The following is a 19,731-nucleotide window of genomic DNA, read 5'->3' on the forward strand; positions in this document are numbered from 1 at the left end:
ACTGCTACGTCGAGAGAAATAATCGTTAATCTGTCTGTTTTCGCTGAGAGAACCATCTTTTCTTGACGAAAACAATCAATCAGCGTTAAAAGGCCGCGAGTAATGAACTGTATCTTCTTCTAACTTTGTGAAAAAGCGATTAAGAAAGAATAATTTCTTCAAGGAAATTTCTCTAAATTACTGTAATGAAATCTACAAAGGAAAAATTAACGAATTTCACGATTCTTGATGAAGCTTCCGATTCGACGCGCTCTTATGCACGGCATGCACCACGAAACCGGAAGTAGCGCTTAATGATCGAATAACGCGCTTCAATTAAAGGTTCTAAGAATTATTAGCTTGCACAAGGATATTTTTCATACCGATCTCAGTAGAGAGCCATGAAAATGAAGGAAGACGAACGCTTTTGTACGCCACATCTGTGTCGCGCATCGATATTCAATTATTATCAGAAAGAAACACACACCACTTAATAACTGTTACGTAATAACGTAAAAAACCAATTCGACGAGTTTGCAGAAAGTAGAGAGTTTTAAAAACGACGACACCGTTCTGGCAAAAGTAGCAGCTTCCCATTCTAATTTTCATTTCCCTTTCTAAGAAAACTTTGCTCGTCTTGCCCGACTAAACAAAGGAAAAACAAACGCGCGTATCTCTTAAACAATGTATTCTGTACATACATACGTACGTACGTATATATCTATACATTACGTAAATATATAATGCATATATATACATAAAGATTTCCTAAGCTACATTTAAGGAAAACATTTACACGTACGCACGAACACAAAACTACGTACTCTATTAGATAAATCTATCGTGTAGCTCTGTAATTCGTAGTCTAATTTTCCTCTAATTATAGCGAACGTCCTTCGCTTATCTACTAATCGCTTCTCGCTTTTGACGTTATTTATGTTAGCGTTACTCGAACGGACAGCGCCGCGCGTTTTTATTCGCTGGAACAGCGGCATAAATAGTTGCGTGAGTTCATCGATTGAAAATTTCGTTCAATATTTACTCTATTATAAATTATCGATCTGTACTGATGTAAAATTATATCGAAGTTTCATTGAAATGATCGTAAGTGAAAATTCCTTAAACGAGAAAATCTGTGGCGAGTTTGAAATAAGAAATTGTTTATACCACACAGAGTTTGTGATGCTGAGTTAGCACTGTCAGCATCTCTGACATTTTTGACAGATCGTAATTACAGAAATGAAACGATCAAGAATATCACAGTCTTTTACAATTCGATCGATCAAAGACAAGTTCGTCGCAACTATCGCTGCTTCCAGCTTCCTCCTGTCCGCGACTGTCCGTGCTATTCCTTCTGTTCCTATCTCGAGTGTCTGTGCACTTTCATGAATTTCTATCGACGGCTGAAATCTTCGCCGTGTCTATTTCCTGTCTCCCTCGAGTGTCGATCCATGATCAACAAGAATCTTCAACTACGTTTGTCCGACTTTCCTTCTCAATCGGAAAATCAATCTCTAAGCTCGTCGTTTCGTCTATCTCGCCTCAGTTATAATTTCTTATCTTCTTCTGGAAGGAACATACAAATCAAAAGATATATATCTCTAATTGATTGTAACATCGCTATTGGATACTATTGACTATCGTAGGATGCTCTTAAGTTCCTGTGCAACCACGTTGTGCAACAGTTAAATACTATTATATAAAGCGCATAAGACTTTCTCGATCACATGACCAGACGGTAAATCCGGCAATTAAATTCAATTTGCTCACCTAGCGATCCTCGATCGCGAAGAGTAACCAGATGCGACCTACATCGCTGATTCGAATTATTCTCGAATGCAATTTTCTGTGTTATCGACGCGATCGAATTAATTACATTTCGATCGCCAAAGGAGAGGACCAGTTACGAAACCAATTTTCCGGCAGTATTTCCAAAATATTGCTACGATTAATTTTAATCGAAAATACGATGCAACTCAAACGACTCGACGAGCTTTCTCGTATTCCATCGTGAATTATTCCGACAGTCTATGAAGTTTCCAAAATACGGTAAAAGTAATCGAGAATTTCCTCAAAGTATCTGTCGAACGAGAATGTCTCACCGACTAAGGATTATCAGAACGCTCTGCACTATCGCTAGCAATTCTCCGAAACTTTGTCTGAATTTGGAACACTGTCGCGCAATCTCTTCTTTGACTAAGGCTACGTTTCGATCTTCGCTGTAGTAATTTAACAGTCGAACGAATAGTGTTGATGAGAGCAGGCGAAACACAAGTAACGTTAGGTGAATCTTGTCTTGTCAGACTGACGCGAATACATTGTGGGAACACATTCGTTATTTCGTCGCTTTACTCGTATAGTTTACGGTTTCGTATAAGAGAGAGGGAGAGAAAGGGAGAGAGAGATAGAGAACAGCAGAGACAGCAAAACTCGCAACGTCAGAAACTAGCGATCACCAATTCTGCTGTGTTTTAAGGACGAGACTCTCGTTCCGAGCTGGTGTCGTTCGTGTTATATGAAGTGGCGCGTTACGGTTGTCGGTGAAATGTTGTTGATCGAGATGACGATATGGACGTTATGACGATGGATGAAGGACATCCTGGACGCGTCGCGTTTTATAATCCTTCCAGCAAGAGCCTTGACAATTTTTTAACTGTTCGTTAGTTGCCTTAGTATAAGCAAAAAGAGAAAAAGAGAAACAAAGAGGGAGAGGAGGAAATTAGATGAAGAGGATGACGAAGAAGATAGACGAGCGAACGCTTATCCGACGCAATTTCAAGTAATGGTTAATCCCGTGATTATATTGTACTTGGCACCGGTGTTTCTCTACCTGCAATATCAGAACATTTCGGTTCAACGAATATTTATTTGTCGTTTGAAGAAATAGTGTAAATAGTTCAGACTGTATGGTTGAAGGGCGAAAAATAATATCGCAATGACCACCACGGCAGACCATTTTTAGACAACCTCCCCCGCCCCTGTTCCAAGACGAATCGGACACTCGTTATAAACGTGACCCCTCAGTTGTCGCATAATAAAGCGAGCCAAAGATTGTTCCTGGTTCGAACCGCGCCCGTGGCTTATTCAGTGAACGTGACTATATAATCCGTAGAAAAGAAGCACGAATCGAACGCCTGAACCTTCGGACGAATATAAAACGCGGATCTTTTGTCTCGATTTAATATAATATACACGCAATATAGGGATAGTCGATAACTTAGTGTACACGGTTATGATATATACGATATATTATCATACATAATATATTTTATATATTCCGAACGAAAGCGTAAACGATAATTTATTTAAGGGAACTCGTGTAGCTTTCGCCAAACGTGATTTTTTGTGTAAGACATGGACTTACTAAAATTTAAGCCACGCATAAGAAATACAACACTACCCCTATTATTCCGTATGTCTCGACAGATATATCCGTATTATATATATGGGAATCGAGAACGCAGCCTCGTTTTGCAGTAGATTCGAGGAGGCCGAGTACCTTAGACTCCGTCGATGATAATAAGATGCGCTTAATAGCACGACGTCACTTAGAGAACGATGTGTTCAGGATCTAGTTCTAGCGTTAAGTACATATGTACGCACCAAGGTAGCCACCGGAAGCGTGTTTCTCACGATCGATTCATCCGTGCTCAGCGGACCTTATTTTCGCCGGGTTTCGTTGGCGCTGGAGTTTCCATTTGTTTCTCCGCTCGTGGTTATGCCGATTACTATCAAAGATGCGCACGCATAGAGAGACATTCGTTCGTATATTGATAAATTAGGTTATCAATTTGTTTTTTAAACATACCGCTATCGGTGCCCAAGTGTAGAGGCAATCTTTTTGAAATTGCTTGATTAATAGTTCGTTCTTCTAGAATTCAAAATTTGAAGAATATATCGAGGAAGATTTAAATATAAAAGATGTATAACATACAAATAGAAATTACCTTGAATACCAGGTACCCATCCTGACGATGTAACGAATTTTCGAACACGAATAATCAGGATAATACGTAGTAACACTTCGCAACTACGCTGACACTTCATGCTTGATTTCGTTTCAAACGATTACTTTCGTTTTCAATCTAATCTCACGAATTTACTTAAAAATTTCGGCGTGCGTTCACCTTCGATAACATTGCAGATAGCAACGACACAACATTTAACACCACTGTTTCACGGTATCAACAACGAAAAAATCGTTCTTCTTGCAACAAACCGCCAAATATTGCTCACCTTAGTTCCTCGCTGATCGCGTCACCTGCAAAACCGTCGAGGTCTATAAAGCTATGTATATAGATTTACGCGTATGCACACGTAAATTTGAATATCGAAGCGCGATCGTGCAACGGCACCTCTTTATTTCTCTTTCGAAAGGTTGAAAAAGCAGAGGGACACGAAGAGCTCGGTACAGTCGAATACGATAAAAGGCTAAAGATAGAAAGAAAAATAATTCTATTTTATATTTTAACAGAAGCGATGCAACGAAGAAAGAGTTCGTGAAGTTTCATCAGTAAACTGCGGATGTGTTTATGCATCTATAGATAATTAAGAGGTGCAAAAGTCTAGTAAATATATGTATATAACAGGCAAAACTATATAAGATATCCAAAGCCAAGTGCTTGTTGTATTATTTAGTAAGTAAAACGCGTTTCCATTTAGGTTCCATTTCTTTGGTTATCTTTATGAAGATATAAAGTTGCATAAACACAGATATTCGCAGTTTATTTATTAGGAATAGGACGAACGAGGACAGTCGCGTAATAAATCCGAACGCTCACGCACATTCTTGATGCATAAACACAATATGTTATATATACACTATATACATCCATAGTATATACATATGTATATGCATTAGCGAATTAACGAAACTCGCCTAATTATCGCCTACTACGGATTAATTACACCAGTCATCTGTCTTTATCGATCCTTTCGTTCAGTCGCATCTGTTTCCCTTTGGTTCCCCTTTCTCCGCGTTCTATAGTGTAAATAAGAAGCTCATAGAGACGATGTAACGATGTAATGGAGTTAGTAGGATTAACAAAATAGTAGCAAAGGTGAAAACTTTAAAGCATATAGTATATAAGAGTCTCACGAGACGAGCTACACTATAAAGTAAGTAATGTTATACTGGCGAGAACTGGGTTCCCAGTTGGGCCAATATTCGATAAATATCGGCGTGAAGGATCTAGTTATTTTTTTTTTTTTATCTCCTTAGTTCATTCGTGATCGCGTAACGGTCGTTGCTTTTTTCGGATGATAGAAGGCAGAAGCCAATCTCAACGTGACATTGCCCGGATTCGTTGGTCATAAGCGTAAGAATTAATTTTAAGTTTCTTCGCTTCGCGAAACAACATGTGCGATACAGTCACCCGTGGTTTTACATGTTTCCCCAGTTTCTTGCTGCTTCTCGACTGTATTTTAAGAGTCACGACGAATCGTGCAAAATTTAAATACTGCATAATTTAATTTAAAAAGATTTGTTCTGGAAATTACTGTATATCGAAATAGATCACACAGACCAGATTAGGGATAATAATTATAAACTTAATTAACGTGGATGTTAGTAAATATGGAACGTGACTGTGTAAATTGCAATATACGTCAATAGTAATTTCAGTTGCAGCTGATATCAATCGCATACAGTATCGTAATTGCCAATACCCACTAAAACATATATTGGTCAGCTACCAAAGTCATATGAGTAGTTATCGATCGTAATTAATAATCGTTAATGCAATTCTGTAGAAAAATTGAAATCAGTTTAATTGAGTTTGCGATAACGTTGGACAGTTATCTTCTTTTTTTTTTAATCGATAGAAACTGGGGTAACGATATATGAATTTCACGTATGATTAATCCTTAAACGCTGATTGCATCCGGTGACCTAAATCCCAGTAGATTCCTAACCTAATTGCAGGCACATGACACGGGGCAAACGTAACACATACAAAATCGGTAAATTCTCGGGTAATTTCTCGAATATAGGTTTGAGATGTTATACGTACGTGATTACAAGGCTAAAATCACTGAAATTGGCGATCGCTTTAACATGGAGACGAAATTTATCGGGGATCGTTAGATGCAACGAAATGCTGGGTTGAAGAGCCTTAATGAGAGAAGGGAACCTGATGGGTAATCGAATTTATTGATGACTTCACAAGGAACACATCGGACGTTTCGGTTGTCGTTTTAAAAATTTATGTTTCGTTCTTATGAAAAGTGATATCATGCATTCATAAAGAATTTGATATAAAAATGAGAAAATAAATTCGATCGAACTTGTATTTGAAACTGTTGAGAAATCGCTCGTAAAAGCTGCATGGTGGACATCAGTTTCGTGAATAATCGCATCGCGTGCAAATCTTTCATGTATACACGAACGTGTTGAGAAAACAAGAAGAGTCGCACGCAACTTTACAGCAATAATGCTCAAACACGAGATTAAATGGCTACTTGTGTAACCACATTTGTGTCGTCGATGTTTAATGTTCGTGGAACAAGAAAATTAGTAAAAAAAAAAAAATGTTGTATTAAATGTTCAATTATACTTGGTGTAATACTCAATAAGGAAATAAGAAAACGTGTCAATAATATTATTATATGGAACGCCATGTTTTTTAAATTGAAACGACTGGACCACACGGACGATCGTCGAAGCGGCAGCGAACGTCGCGTTTGTTGCGAACTGGCGCTTCGACGCGAGCTCAAAGATGAAAAAGTGATACCTTAATTTCGCTGATAAATTAACGATTCGGCTCATGTCTGATAGTAGAACTAGTCGCACGTACTCCAGTCAAGTCAAAAGCAATACTCGAATGTAGAATAATTTTTCGTGTGTAATGTCCATGAGTATGTACAAATATTTGAACACCGTTAAGTATGGAAACTTCGATGATTGACCATATTCGATAACACGATAACATGTTGCGAGTGAAACTTGTAACACGTCTCAATAAATGCTCGAAGCTCATAAATCTTAAACACGTAGAAAACAAAACTGGTACGGGGTCACACAGCCTTGTTTGAATTGCATTAACAGAAAATATATACGTGTTGGAAATAAAAATTAATGCTGGAAGTTTCATTTCAAAAAAAAAAAAAAAAAAGAAAATAAAGAGAAAGACAAGTGCATAATTTCGTCTAACGCATAAAAGGAGGTGGTAATGACAGAAGTATGAAAGTTCGAGCATGCTATTGGGTCATCGTTACAAGATTATCTACATAAGCAATAACACATTACGCCGCCTAATAATCGTTTTAAAAAATGACTCCGGGTTCCCACGAGACTCGTTCTATGTGTGACACTCGACAGCAAACGTCCAACGAGAAATGCGCGCGATCGATCGATCAGTATTGCTCAAGGAACTAGAAACGAGTCAATAACGAGTCAATAAATTCGTAAGAGTCTCGTTAGTTTAATTAAACATTGTAGCAAGCTAACTAAAGTTTATAGCAGTGATATTAAGTACAAAAAAAAAAGAACAAACGAAAATAAAAAAAATCGTGAAATTTCGTAGTCAACAAATGCAACTATGTATGTATATGTTAGTCAAATGTCACTTTCTTCGCTCTTCGATGTTGTTCGCGCGCATTTTCAGTCAGTAAGAAAGATCGGACAAAAGTGATCGTCAAAGATGCCGTGGTGTCAATAATTAAAACAAACCTGCAAAAAATATTTTGTACTTACATATAAACGAATGGTTCGATTTTAGTGGGAATCTACTGATGATCACTTTTTTCACTTCTCGTGTCACAAGAAATTTCTCTCTACGACTCTCACTGTTCACTGTATTTTCCACTTCGTCTGTGACCTATATGCGCACGAGAAAACATCAGTCGCAAGATCTGCAAAGCGTTCGCAATTAATAATTAAACTTTAACGAACATAGTAGACGCACTGAGTATAACGGCGCTGGTGTTTTGTGGACGTAGAGATCTCACGGTATACCTTGTTTTTATATGAACGATGAAAATGACCAGGTGAAAAAAGAATCTTTTCTTCTTCGCGTATCTAGCAAAGATATAAAATCTGTTCCATCTACTTTGAGTTCTTTAGATCGAAATTTTAAAATATATATGGATAACCTGTGAAGAACTACGTCCGGAAACAGGTGCGAAAATGTAACAGAAGCCTCTCGCTCGAAATTCTCCTGTCTGTCGCTATACCTTTTCCTGTTTCGGCTTCGACTTTCCGTCTCCATGTGACTTTATTCTTCTCTACCAACCAACTTCTCTATTATTGCATATATCGCTTCCTGTCTAAACAACGTAAAGCTTGGTAGAAGGGTTAGCGGACATAAAACGACAAAACTGTTCGCCTACTCTCTCTACACTGTTTTCTATTGCTTTCCTATTCTCTCACTGTCTGTCTCTGGTAACCTTTTGTAAATCGAACGAATTCTGTTAACGAAGATGGTTTGACGATTCTTCGTCGAGGTGGTACGCGTGAGTTTTGATTCGATTCCGTGACGTTTCTAGCTTTAAGAAACGACTATCTAAACATAGAGGTTTGTCTTTGGAACTGCGAGCTTTCCTTATCGAAAAAAAAGGAGACTAACAAGGTTGATAGATACATAAATTTGTAGCGCGGTTTGTTGTTTTGGGATAGTGTAAGAGCGAGATAAGAGCGCCAGGGGTATGGAACGAGAAAGAATGAGAGAGGAAGAAAAAAAAGGAGAACGAAGAAAAAAGTGCCTATATACATCAGTAAAATTATTCGTTAGCGTGCATTTATGCGTTTCAACGAGTACGGACAGTGTCAATTACAGGTAAAAAGAAGCGACAAACAAGATACATGTGCGTGATGAAGACGAAAGATACGAGCAAGGATACGACGAAGCAATATCAAGCGACGATCCGAGATTACAAAACGCTTGCGAGTACCAATTATTAACAACGACTACGACGATGACGATAATGATTGCGAACTATGATTACTATTATTGTTATTATTGATTGCGAACCTAAATTAATGAGCTAATCGCCGTGGAGTGTCGCTCGGGTTCTGCTAGGTTATGCCAACGACGTTCGAGATAGATATTTTGCGATCAATTAAAAAATCGTTAGCCTGGAAGTTAATGAAACGAACAATACGAGAACACCAAATTGTATAATATAATTATGATATCGTAGGACGCAGTAAGTAACAATGCGTATTATTAACATTGTATAGCAGTGTATTATCGTTTGGAAGCCAGCTTGAAATTTACGTTTAATGTGACGAAGAAAACGTTGTCGTTTAGCTGAAAAATCGTGCTTCCAAAGCATCGTCCCACGTAGATCCTTGTGAGCTCGTTCGACGCATACCACGGCGCGTTAGGGACGGATGTGATATAAGGTGAACCTTAACCTAACCTATAACGCATATAGATATTGATATTGTATGTATTGTGATAGTATTCTCGAGGAAAAACAAAACGACACACACCAATTCAACAACAAGAACAAAAAAAAAGAAAAATAGAACAAACCGCGTAAAAAAAATCCCTGCCTCCTCCAAAGTGCGACTGATATTTACAGGATATTGTTCCAATTGGATGCTCCCAAGGAAGCCGGGGTATTCAAAAGCAATAACTTCGTAGGCGGTCGCGGATCCTCGATGAGGTACCTTTGCGACCGATTAATATAAATAATAATAACGGCGCAAAAAAAAAAGTATGAATAGGCCGATGAATTTTTAACCTTAATAATTTTAATTGTAATGATGACTTAGCGGTGCAGGATCACACACCGACGTTACAAGTCTGGATCACGAACAGTCGAACATACACACACGTACACACTAACGTAGTGAACAATTATTTGCTACTCGTTACGATAATAAATTACCGAGAAAGGAAATGAATAATTAGCGAAGACGAAAAGTGAACGAAAGAGAGAACGAGTGTGTGTGAAAGAAGAGAATACGAGCAAGAGAATAGTAGACATAGGCGTAGATAATGAATCATCTTTACACGAGCGCACGCACGTGCGCGCGCGCACCCATCCACATAGTCATGTAAACACAGACACACCATACAGCGAGCCTAATAAACGATTTAGTAAGAGTTATTATTATAATTAAAGAAAAAAAAAAAGAATGAGAAAAGGCGAGGAGACTAGCGATGGCTTTTATAAGATGAAGTAATACGATGCAGCGCGACAAAACGCGCACCACTGGTTACATTGATATACATAAATCTATTATATATATAAATATATATATATATTATATACATAAAAAATATTATATATATATTATAGTATTCGAACTTTAGTTCGAAGAAAATAGCGACGGTACGACGAGTGAGTAGAGAGCGCAAAAATAATAATATTATGTTTCGTCGTAAAGATTTGAAGAAAATGTGAGCGAGAGTGAGAGAGCGAATATGAACAAAAATTGTCAAATAGAAGAGCGAGAGGGACGTGAGTGAATGTAAGTGAAAAAAAAAAGGAATAACAGTAACAGAAAGAATGAAAGAGTAGAGAAGTAAATGCAAAAAAAAAAAAATACAATTGTGCAGGTATCCATATTTTATAGCTTTTACGTAAGAAATTAAACCGTACACACGCAGAACGCGAAGTTAACTATATATATTTATATAGATACGTTGACACGGTATTACCGATGAAATTATATCGAATTACTGGTAGGCTGGCGTTATTACGATGATTTATCGCTTTGATGATTAGTACCGTCGTTCGCGTTATTGCGCATCAACGCGTGAACTTAAACAGATACACAACCCGAGAAGAAAATCACAACACGAAACCAACCGAGTTACTTAACATTCGATAACGATTCTTTTATCATCGTTATTACTAAAATCAACTGTCGTTCTTGCTACTATTATTTTCATTTATAATTACGATTATTACCGGTTATCGTCGATCGGATATATTATTTATCGCGACGTTATTATTCTCATTGAACGGCGATGAAGAGAGATACCAGTTATATTATATCTATTAACGGAAAAAAAAATAATACAATTATACCTTGCATGACTACGTAGGGCTATACTGCCGCCGAAGCAATACAAAGAGCAATATAGAGTTAAAAGGTAATTAACGAGATTAAAGGTACTAAAGGTAAACGATATTAATAACCGCGGAGAAAAACGCCGTAGGTATTATACACTGAACACTCGACACTACTCTTCTTCATGACACTTTACACACACGCACATAAATACAGAAATACGTATTAACACACATAACACACGCAACATGACAGAACACACACAGAGACACGCACGATTATAATTACTTACACGCATGAACGCCCAGATACTCGGGACACAGGACACACCACAGGTGGACACTATGTATAGTTATTAATTTATTCTGACCGTAGTGCTAATTGTACTTAGCATTTACGTAGATGACACTAATTGCCTAGGTCGACCAGCTCGTCCGGGGTTCCTGTTGCCGTGCGAGTTACACCCTCCTCTGATCACCCCTTTAACCTCGCCGGTATATCTCCCTTTCCGCGACGCAAACCGAAGCCACGATCGTCGTCGACGATGTAATTTCCTATGGTGTATCCGGCGGCAACGGCGGGAACCCTCGTCGATCGAATTTCGCCTAATAATGAAATAACAAAAAAAAAAAAAACGGTAGCGATATAGAGTTATTTGTAGAATCGCTAATGTATTTCACTCGGTGCCTGTGACAGCTGAGCTAGCTATCCGTTCGAGAACGAAATGATTGACAATACATTGTTGAATAGAGTGCAACTTATGCAGAATCTTCATATTTCTTCGAAAACTTTGACAACTGTTACATCTTCCTATTTTCAGCCCATTTTCTTTTTATATATTTTATATCTTTTTTATATTTATCCTTGAGTATTTCTTATTTCTAATTTGTTCGAAACTTTCCGTAAGATTTCTCTGAATCGTCAGAGAAATTATCTTTTTCCGATTGGAAATATTAGAAACTTATTTCCATCCTCTTTTAGTCTACTCGATCCTCGATAATTTTTTTATTTATTTTATCAAAAAATGTGATCCACTTAGTTTATCTCTAAAGTATTATCTCGAGCGAAGGATTATTTAGCGAGCGACGGATAAAAAGGACACTGATCACGTGTTGTTTGTTTCCGATGTCTCTATTCGACAACCAGTAATTTCCTCTATTTTCACTCTTCTAATTACCTACTCACTGATATTTCCACATCTGGTCGATAACAAGTTCGACCGACTATGACAAAGCTGTTCACGGGTACCACCTGGAATACGTAGTATTAGCATGGTGTGAAAACGATAGTGACGCTAGATGAATTAGCTTTAAGCTTCTTTCTCGCTAAGAGGGAACCTATTATTATAATAACGATATTTACATACATTTGTATTATTTGTAAACTAGCGCTAATACAAAACTCCAATTTGTGCATCGACACGCGAAACAAGAAGAGAGTCCCGTTTCCCTGAACCCTTATTCCTGGACCCACGAAGCCCAGACGAATGAGTCAAACGAAACCAAAAAAAGAAACAAGAAAAAACAAAGAAAAAATGGTAAAAAAAAAGTGAAAGAAATGGAAAATAAGCTCCCGCCCTTGTTCCTGTTCCGCTCGTTCGAACGGACTACCGTTTTTGTAAGAAACAAAATACGAATATGTGAGTCACAACACTAAAAGAAAAAGAACACCAGGACACTTTCGTTTCTCCGTTCCAGTTTGTAATTTTTCGCTCTGTAACGTCTCTCGTCTATTATATGTATCTTCTCTCTCTGTAATATCGGGCCTTTTTCCTCCAAACGAAGTAAAACGAAAAAAAAAAAAATGAAGGGAAAAACGAGAAAAAAAAGAGAAAAAAACGACGAAGATGAAGAACACGGAATAAGAGAACACGAACTTTACCTATCCTGACATACTTCTCATAGTGTTGGATGGTAACGTTACAAGACAAAAGGGAATAAAACGTTAATTGAGCATTGTTATCTATGTAATACAACATAGGATGTTTTGTATTATATTTTCATAATAAATAGACACGTAGAAAAAGACGTATTAACCATACCAGTGTTATTTTTTTACTCTCCATCCACTGTTTCTTAACTAAGGAAAACTTTCGGATAAATACACACTTATTGATTTATTTTTATTTCTTTTTCTAGCCTTCTATACATACGCAATCGGAGGATTTTTTCTTTAAGACAATGATTCCCTTCTCGGAATACATGGATTATCTACAATGTTTGCAGTTCATACAATATTTACAAGACTTTTGGTTCTTTCCTTCCTTCCTCACCCTTTCTCTTCTCTCACAACGTTAAAATTAACAGAATATTCGCATTTCTGAAATAAACAATTTTTGAATTCTTCGACTTTTGGATCTTTGAATATTTAAATTTTCTTTTAAATAATTATTTATAGAGACTTTTAAATTCGTTCTTCGTTTTCTCAATCGAATTTTTAATGTCTCCCTTAGTTAACTATTATCATAATTTGACAACTTTTGCAAAGTCGATAGCAGACGTGGAAGAAGAGAAGAGTCACGGATAGCTCCGTAACAGGTCACCTGTTATATAATGGTTCCTGTCGACGTTACGAGAGGCATGAAAAGAACCTATAGAGGCGATCACGTATTGGCTCTTCCATTATAAAGCAACAACTTCGATACCCTTTCCCAGTAGCTAACAATAAAAAAGCGCGGATATTGAACTTAAGGAGGCAGCCGAGGGCTGAGCGTAGAAGAAATTCAAGTGAAACTCAGCAGAAGTTAGCAACGTTTCAAGTACCCGGAGAATGTGGAACGTTTCGTTCACGAACCTTCTCTCGTTTCGCTTCCAAGCGTTCCTTTGCTTTAAATTTCCTTTTAATTGAAAAATAATTGAGATAACGTTGAAATTTCTCCAGTCGTTTAATGTATTTTCACCAGAAAAATTTATTCCTATCACGATATAGCAAACAATTTTTATGATATCTTTTCGTATCTTTAATGGTTTACAAGATATTCGTAAAATAGCATAAAAATTACTTAATTTTTTGCTAAATCGCAATAAGTTACAAATTCTATGAAAATCGTACGAAAGTAAATACATTGCCTTGTCGGTAATTTGATCTAGGCCGCTCTAATTGAAGATTAATATCTCAAATTAATGTTTCGAAATTAATCTAGCAGCATTGTCGTTCCTAAATCATCTACAACAGATATCATCAGTCAACGAAGTATTACACGATGACTTTAAAGAGGATATCATCGCGTTTGGAGATGATCCAAAAGCAGTGTCTTTCTTCTGACAGAAGCCACTTGTTTTGCATTTCGTCCTACGCTGACTGCGCATGTATAATTTGTCACATTCTTTTCAAAAGAAGGTATAATATACATATACAGTCGCAATTAATGGGAAGCGTTTGATCGTTTAACCTTTTCGCTGCGATATTCCCGCAACAGAAAGCGCTTTGGCATACAGGTCGAAGCAATTTATCAAATCGTTAAAATGTCTCTACTTCAAGCGGACTGTATACATCACGCGATGCAACATTGGAAACCGTTTCGTTTTGTCTATTTTGAAACTCTTTTTTATTTTCTACCATTCGGAAGCTGTAGCTTGTCCCAGTTACGTAGCGAGAAGGTTAATTGGTTTATTTTATTATTTATTCTTTAGACTCTTTTGTCCTTGTTATTAATGTAGTTCATAGCTTTCTGCTTCTATTATTTAATGTTAAACTCCGCATTGCATTTATAGAAAATTTAAAGACATAAAAGTGCGCGGAATGTACGTAAAATGTTAAAATATATAATATATATAAGGTAAAATGTAACATATGGAATATATTCGCTATAAAATATAATAAATAAAATATATTTCAATTTAAATTTTATTTCTTTAATTGTGTTTATAAAAACATGAATTGTCTCATGAAAATTCGCAACTATTTCTTACTATTTGCAATCCTTTCTATCCACAACTTGTATCTCTATCATATCTTCTATCTAATATCATATCTATCTATGTAATAATTTCAATATCAGCCATTAATCGATCAGATATACAAAATATACAGAAGATAGCAAGTATCGCTTTAATATTTCATCGATTGTTTATCAAAAAGGAACGTGTAAATAATTATGCAATGATTCACCCAAATAAATTTGCACCACCGACGTAACTTCGATAAGTAACAGTATCATCAGGTGAAATTCGAAACTCCGAAACTGTATTTTGAGAATTGCATATCGTGCAAAATTAAAATGCTGGTTAAGCTGATTGATATTCGACTTACTTATTATCAGTTGGAACAAAGTGTCAAGATCAACTAGTCAATACACGTATTTCTTATATTCGCATAATTTCAACAGTTTTAATATCTTCATTAAGGAATCAGCATGAATGGCACAAATGTCTACCTTTTCGTTCTTTTAATTTCATCGTTACAATATTTCATCATCAGTTCCCCTCGGACTTTCGTTGTTAAAACACCTAGTGGACCTGTTCGTGGTTTAGTATTGCGTACAGTATGGAATTCAGTCAAATATTCTTCGTTTAAAGGGATTCCCTATGCGAAACCACCTCTCGGTGACTTGAGATTTAAGGTGAAATTAAGTAAAACAGTTCTTTTTTTTTCGAGTGTTCTTGATCTGACAATATGAAACTCGAAGCAAAAATATCAAAATAAAAATCATATGAAAAATAAGTATCTCTTTACGAGGGAAAAATAAATATTTTTTGCGTTTAACAGTGATTTCGACTCACGGACAGAATGCTTCAGTGATATTCCATATAATCGTTTCATTCATTTTGATTATTGCAGCCTCCGGTTCCGAAGGAACCATGGAAAGGTGTGTTAAATGCTTTCAAAGAGGGCAATATGTGTCCTCAGTCAAATTATATAACGAGCGAATTTAGTGGTCACGAGGATTGCTTGTATTTGAACGTGTATACACGTGAGGTAATTATTGTTTCAATCTCGTAAAGATTTGATACTAAATAATTTCGATAAAGTTTATCGAGTTTCTGGACCAAAGACTTTAGAAGATACAATCGTTATTAATAGATGGTATTCAAGGATAAAGTAAGATTGAGACCAGTTATGGTGTGGTTATACGGTGGTGGCTATATGTCTGGTCATTGTAATGCGTCCTTATACGGACCTGATTTCTTTATGGAAGAAGACGTTGTTTTGGTCACCTTCAATTACCGACTTAGTGTTTTAGGTACTACTATTACAAACGATATTTCTTCGTTTGAAATTAATTTTTTATGGTTGCCTAATTTAGGCAACTTTTAGTTACTTCGTCGAATATTAATTATACTTCCAGGATTTCTGGCGCTAAATCATCCGAACGCAACGGGTAATGCTGGTTTAAAGGATCAACAGTTGGCTTTTCAGTGGGTACAAAGCAATATTGCCGCGTTTGGGGGCGATCCAGAACAAGTGACAATTTTTGGAGAAAGTGCTGGCAGCACTTCCATCGGTTTTCACATGTTATCTGAACGATCCAGAGGTACATTTTTAAAATATTTTTTTCTTGCTTTGGATTTTTATTTCTTGTTTCATATCGTTCACTTTTTCAGGACTGTTTCGTCGATCGATTAGCATGAGCGGCACACCGTTGTGCCCCTGGGCGTACCATACACCGGAACAGATGATTCAGAATGCTTATAAACTCGCTAGCTTTCTTAATTACGTACCTAAAAGCAGGGATGATTTGTTGAATTATCTTCGTCACACACCTGCGATCAAACTTATAAGAGCAGCGGAAAAAATTAACCTGGTAATTAATCCTACTAATAGTGGATTGATTACTTGGAAATTTTAATATCGTCACATATTAATTCAAATTCCATGATTTCCTATATTTCTAGAACATATTGCCATTTCGACCGACTATAGAAAATCCCGAGATAGATCCTACCAACAGCACGTTTCTAACAGAATGTCCTATAACAAAATATCATAATGGAGACTTCTATCATCACGATATTATGTTGGGTTACACTCGCAACGAAATTCTTCTCTTCCTAGGTCGTAAGTATCACAATTATCTTCTAATAATATTAATTGCGCTATATTATTATGCCCTGTGATACTAAATACACTTACGTTTGACACGTTTAGCGCCAATAGGAGTGGCAAACATGATCGACTGGGCTACAGAGTATCTCCACAGCATAAATACGTATAATGGGAAGTATACTAAAGAACCAATGGCTCTATTCGCGCAAATTATATACAATTTCTTTAACACCAGTTACAATAAGCTGGAGAAGGTAAAAATGATTTCTTTTTAGTATCTCTATATAAAAATAGTCTTTCTTATATTTTTGTAATAATATCGTTAACATTCATAGATCGCGATGGATATATTTTTCTCTGGTCCCATAGATCTGACTCAAAGGTTAATTACTACGCACAATAAGGGTCACTCTACCTATTATTATAGATTATCGTATCAATCAAAGTATTCTTGGCACATAGTTGACCACAATCCATTGAATGGTACATTTTTAAAAACACATACTATGACGTTACATATGAAGAATAGAAACGTAAAACGAAATATAAAATATAAAGAATGGTATTTCTGGAATTGATTGAGAGTTCTTTCAGGGACTGCTCATTTTGACGATGTTGGATATATATTCCATTCAAATGCACTTCGTGCACCTACAAATCCAAGACACAGATTCAATCGATTCAGAAAAAAGATGGTGAAGCTGTGGGCTAATTTCGCCAAATACGGGTCCGATTAATTAGAAAATGAAATAGATAATTAATTACTTATACTATTTTATATATTTATACTATATATTAATAGTATCGTACTAACATTATTCAGAAAAAATATATATATTTTTATTTTCTCAGAAATCCTACTCCAAAGAATCATAATTGTTCACATCTCGACGTCAATTGGACAAATTCTGGACACAATGGTCTTCAACTAGACATTAATACAGTTTCCACGATGCATAAACGCTTGATCGATGCAAAGACTGAAAGTTTCGAAAGATTGTACTACAGGATACTGCCATTGGTTTCGTCTTGTGTGAACAAACCTATAAAGTTTTTAAATTGTGTCTGATATTGTTGTATATTGTTACGTTTAATAAAATTAAGAAGAAAAGCTGTGTTCATCTTTTCGAGTTTCTTTCAACAATTATTAAAGCTCAGAGTGATAATCAAAATTTTGTCGAGTGTCGTTAATGTAATATTAGGACCACAAACAAAACCTCGATAAAGTAACATGAAAAACATATTTTGATGAGTCAGGAAATAGTCTATCTTCAATTTCAACACAAGAACAGTAAAAAGATAGCATTTATATGCGTAGCCTATCTTTCAGATAGTAATAAACACAGATACGTATAGAAATAAGGTAAAAATTTTCATGCAAACGAATTTAAATTAACTGCGCTCAAACAAAGATATCGAAATTCATTTAAATTTATGTATACCGTTCAAAATAATCAGCAGTGTGTTGCTTCGATAATTTGAAGGAAGAAAAGAAATCAGGAGAATAGAACTTATTATTTTCGACCAACAAACTTTTCATTTAATATCTCTACCGTGCAAATCTCAGAGATGCTGACAAAATTCATTATCTGGCTGGCAAATTCCGCCAATCTTATCTCGGCAGATATACAAACTCAAACAAAACCATAGAAACAATGTGACATGTTTTATGTATTCTTTTAACAACAACAATTACAATTCTTATCTGCGAATATTCATAAACTTTAGTTAGAAATTATACGTACGATATCTATAATGAATTCCTAATAGCACGGCACAAGCTGTCACGTGAAAACAGGAAAATACCTATAAGAATTTATACATCGTCTTAATAACTTGAAATCAACGAAGAATGTGGCGTGAAATTCTTTGCTAATAATTACTCGGCTAAACTCGTTTCAATATCTTTCCTTGTGAAATAGACTCGACGCATTGGGTAATCATTTTCACGCGATGAAACTGTTTCTCTATACGTACGTATTGCAAAGAATGGATCTTGATAAATGCATTTATAGCGTGAATATGTTTGAAATAATTAGAAAATAATTTAATACAGCAATGCAATTAACAAATTTTAGGTAAACCGTACGTACTAATGTTGAGCCAACTGGTTTAGGGAAGACAGAATTGCTTTTCATGATTCATCAAATTTACAACAGAGGAGATAAGAGTAAAATGTATCAAATTAATAAAATAAATAAGATTTATAAAAACGTAGAAATGTATAAAAAAACTCAGAAGTTTTGATAATATATTTATTCGATCATAATTTGTATTAAGCGATACGAACAGATTGTGGTCCAAAGAAAAGAGTTTAAGCACATGTGTTGGTCGCATAACCTGCGAAACGACGTGCGAGGCCAGGACGTCGTAAAAGAATAAGCCCTGGGACTTGCAAAAATGCGCAAAGGCCTTCGATAATAAAAAAGTCGTTTCCCTGCCACGAAAGAAAATTTTCTCTTTCGGGGGCAACCTATATAAAGGGAACTGAAGAAAAACTCGAGACAGTTACAGACGATTAGTCACAATCAGTCAATCAAAGTTACAATGTAGACGCAGTTACACCCGGAATCGCATGTGGTGAGTAAAATCGAGTCGAAGGCGAGCAAATGAAAAACAGTACCAGTACGACCCAGGTAACGCGCACTAATAAGATTGTGAAATCCGTCTCATAATAGTAATAAACTCGTTTTCAAATCGAAAAAAGTATTTCTTTGGTACCCTACACATCCTAACACCTCAAGATAATCCCTATAATAAAGAGAATTTCGTGCAAAGTAAGACTAAAGCAAAATCTAAGA

At 36.1% G+C, this 19,731-nt stretch overlaps 1 protein-coding gene and 1 long non-coding RNA gene across 3 annotated transcripts; one reads left to right on the top strand and one right to left on the bottom strand.

Annotated features, from left to right (window-relative positions):
* Positions 1-2,350: 2,350 nt before the first annotated feature.
* On the bottom strand, positions 2,351-4,788 carry LOC132916301 (uncharacterized). Its single transcript, XR_009660068.1, has 2 exons — positions 3,788-4,788; positions 2,351-3,707 (listed from the first exon to the last, which is right to left on the bottom strand). It is a non-coding gene; the product is annotated as an uncharacterized LOC132916301 (long non-coding RNA).
* A 10,049-nt stretch (positions 4,789-14,837) lies between these two features.
* LOC132916272 (juvenile hormone esterase-like) lies at positions 14,838-18,041 on the top strand. Of its 2 annotated transcripts, XM_060976128.1 has the most exons (10): positions 14,838-15,506; positions 15,725-15,862; positions 15,968-16,127; positions 16,233-16,418; positions 16,489-16,688; positions 16,780-16,942; positions 17,033-17,184; positions 17,266-17,413; positions 17,525-17,657; positions 17,783-18,041. In XM_060976128.1, the coding sequence occupies exons 1-10, from the start codon at positions 15,300-15,302 to the stop codon at positions 17,997-17,999; spliced, it is 1,704 nt and encodes a 567-aa protein (XP_060832111.1). In that variant the 5' UTR covers positions 14,838-15,299; the 3' UTR covers positions 18,000-18,041. The 2 variants fall into 2 exon arrangements, with proteins under 2 accessions (XP_060832111.1, XP_060832112.1); XM_060976129.1 differs by lacking the exons at positions 17,033-17,184; positions 17,266-17,413.
* The last annotated feature ends 1,690 nt before the right edge of the window (positions 18,042-19,731 follow it).

This window comes from Bombus pascuorum, chromosome 2, assembly GCF_905332965.1.
Source record: "Bombus pascuorum chromosome 2, iyBomPasc1.1, whole genome shotgun sequence".
NCBI classification, from domain to species: Eukaryota; Metazoa; Arthropoda; class Insecta; order Hymenoptera; family Apidae; genus Bombus; species Bombus pascuorum.

Excerpts from the sequence above, each read along its gene's own strand:
- LOC132916272 (XM_060976128.1), top strand. The coding sequence starts at position 15,300 with ATGAATGGCACAAATGTCTACCTTTTCGTTCTTTTAATTTCATCGTTA. Across the intron at positions 17,185-17,265 it reads GTTACAATAAGCTGGAGAAG|ATCGCGATGGATATATTTTT; the intron begins GTAAAAATGATT and ends TAACATTCATAG. Across the intron at positions 17,414-17,524 it reads TGACCACAATCCATTGAATG|GGACTGCTCATTTTGACGAT; the intron begins GTACATTTTTAA and ends GAGTTCTTTCAG.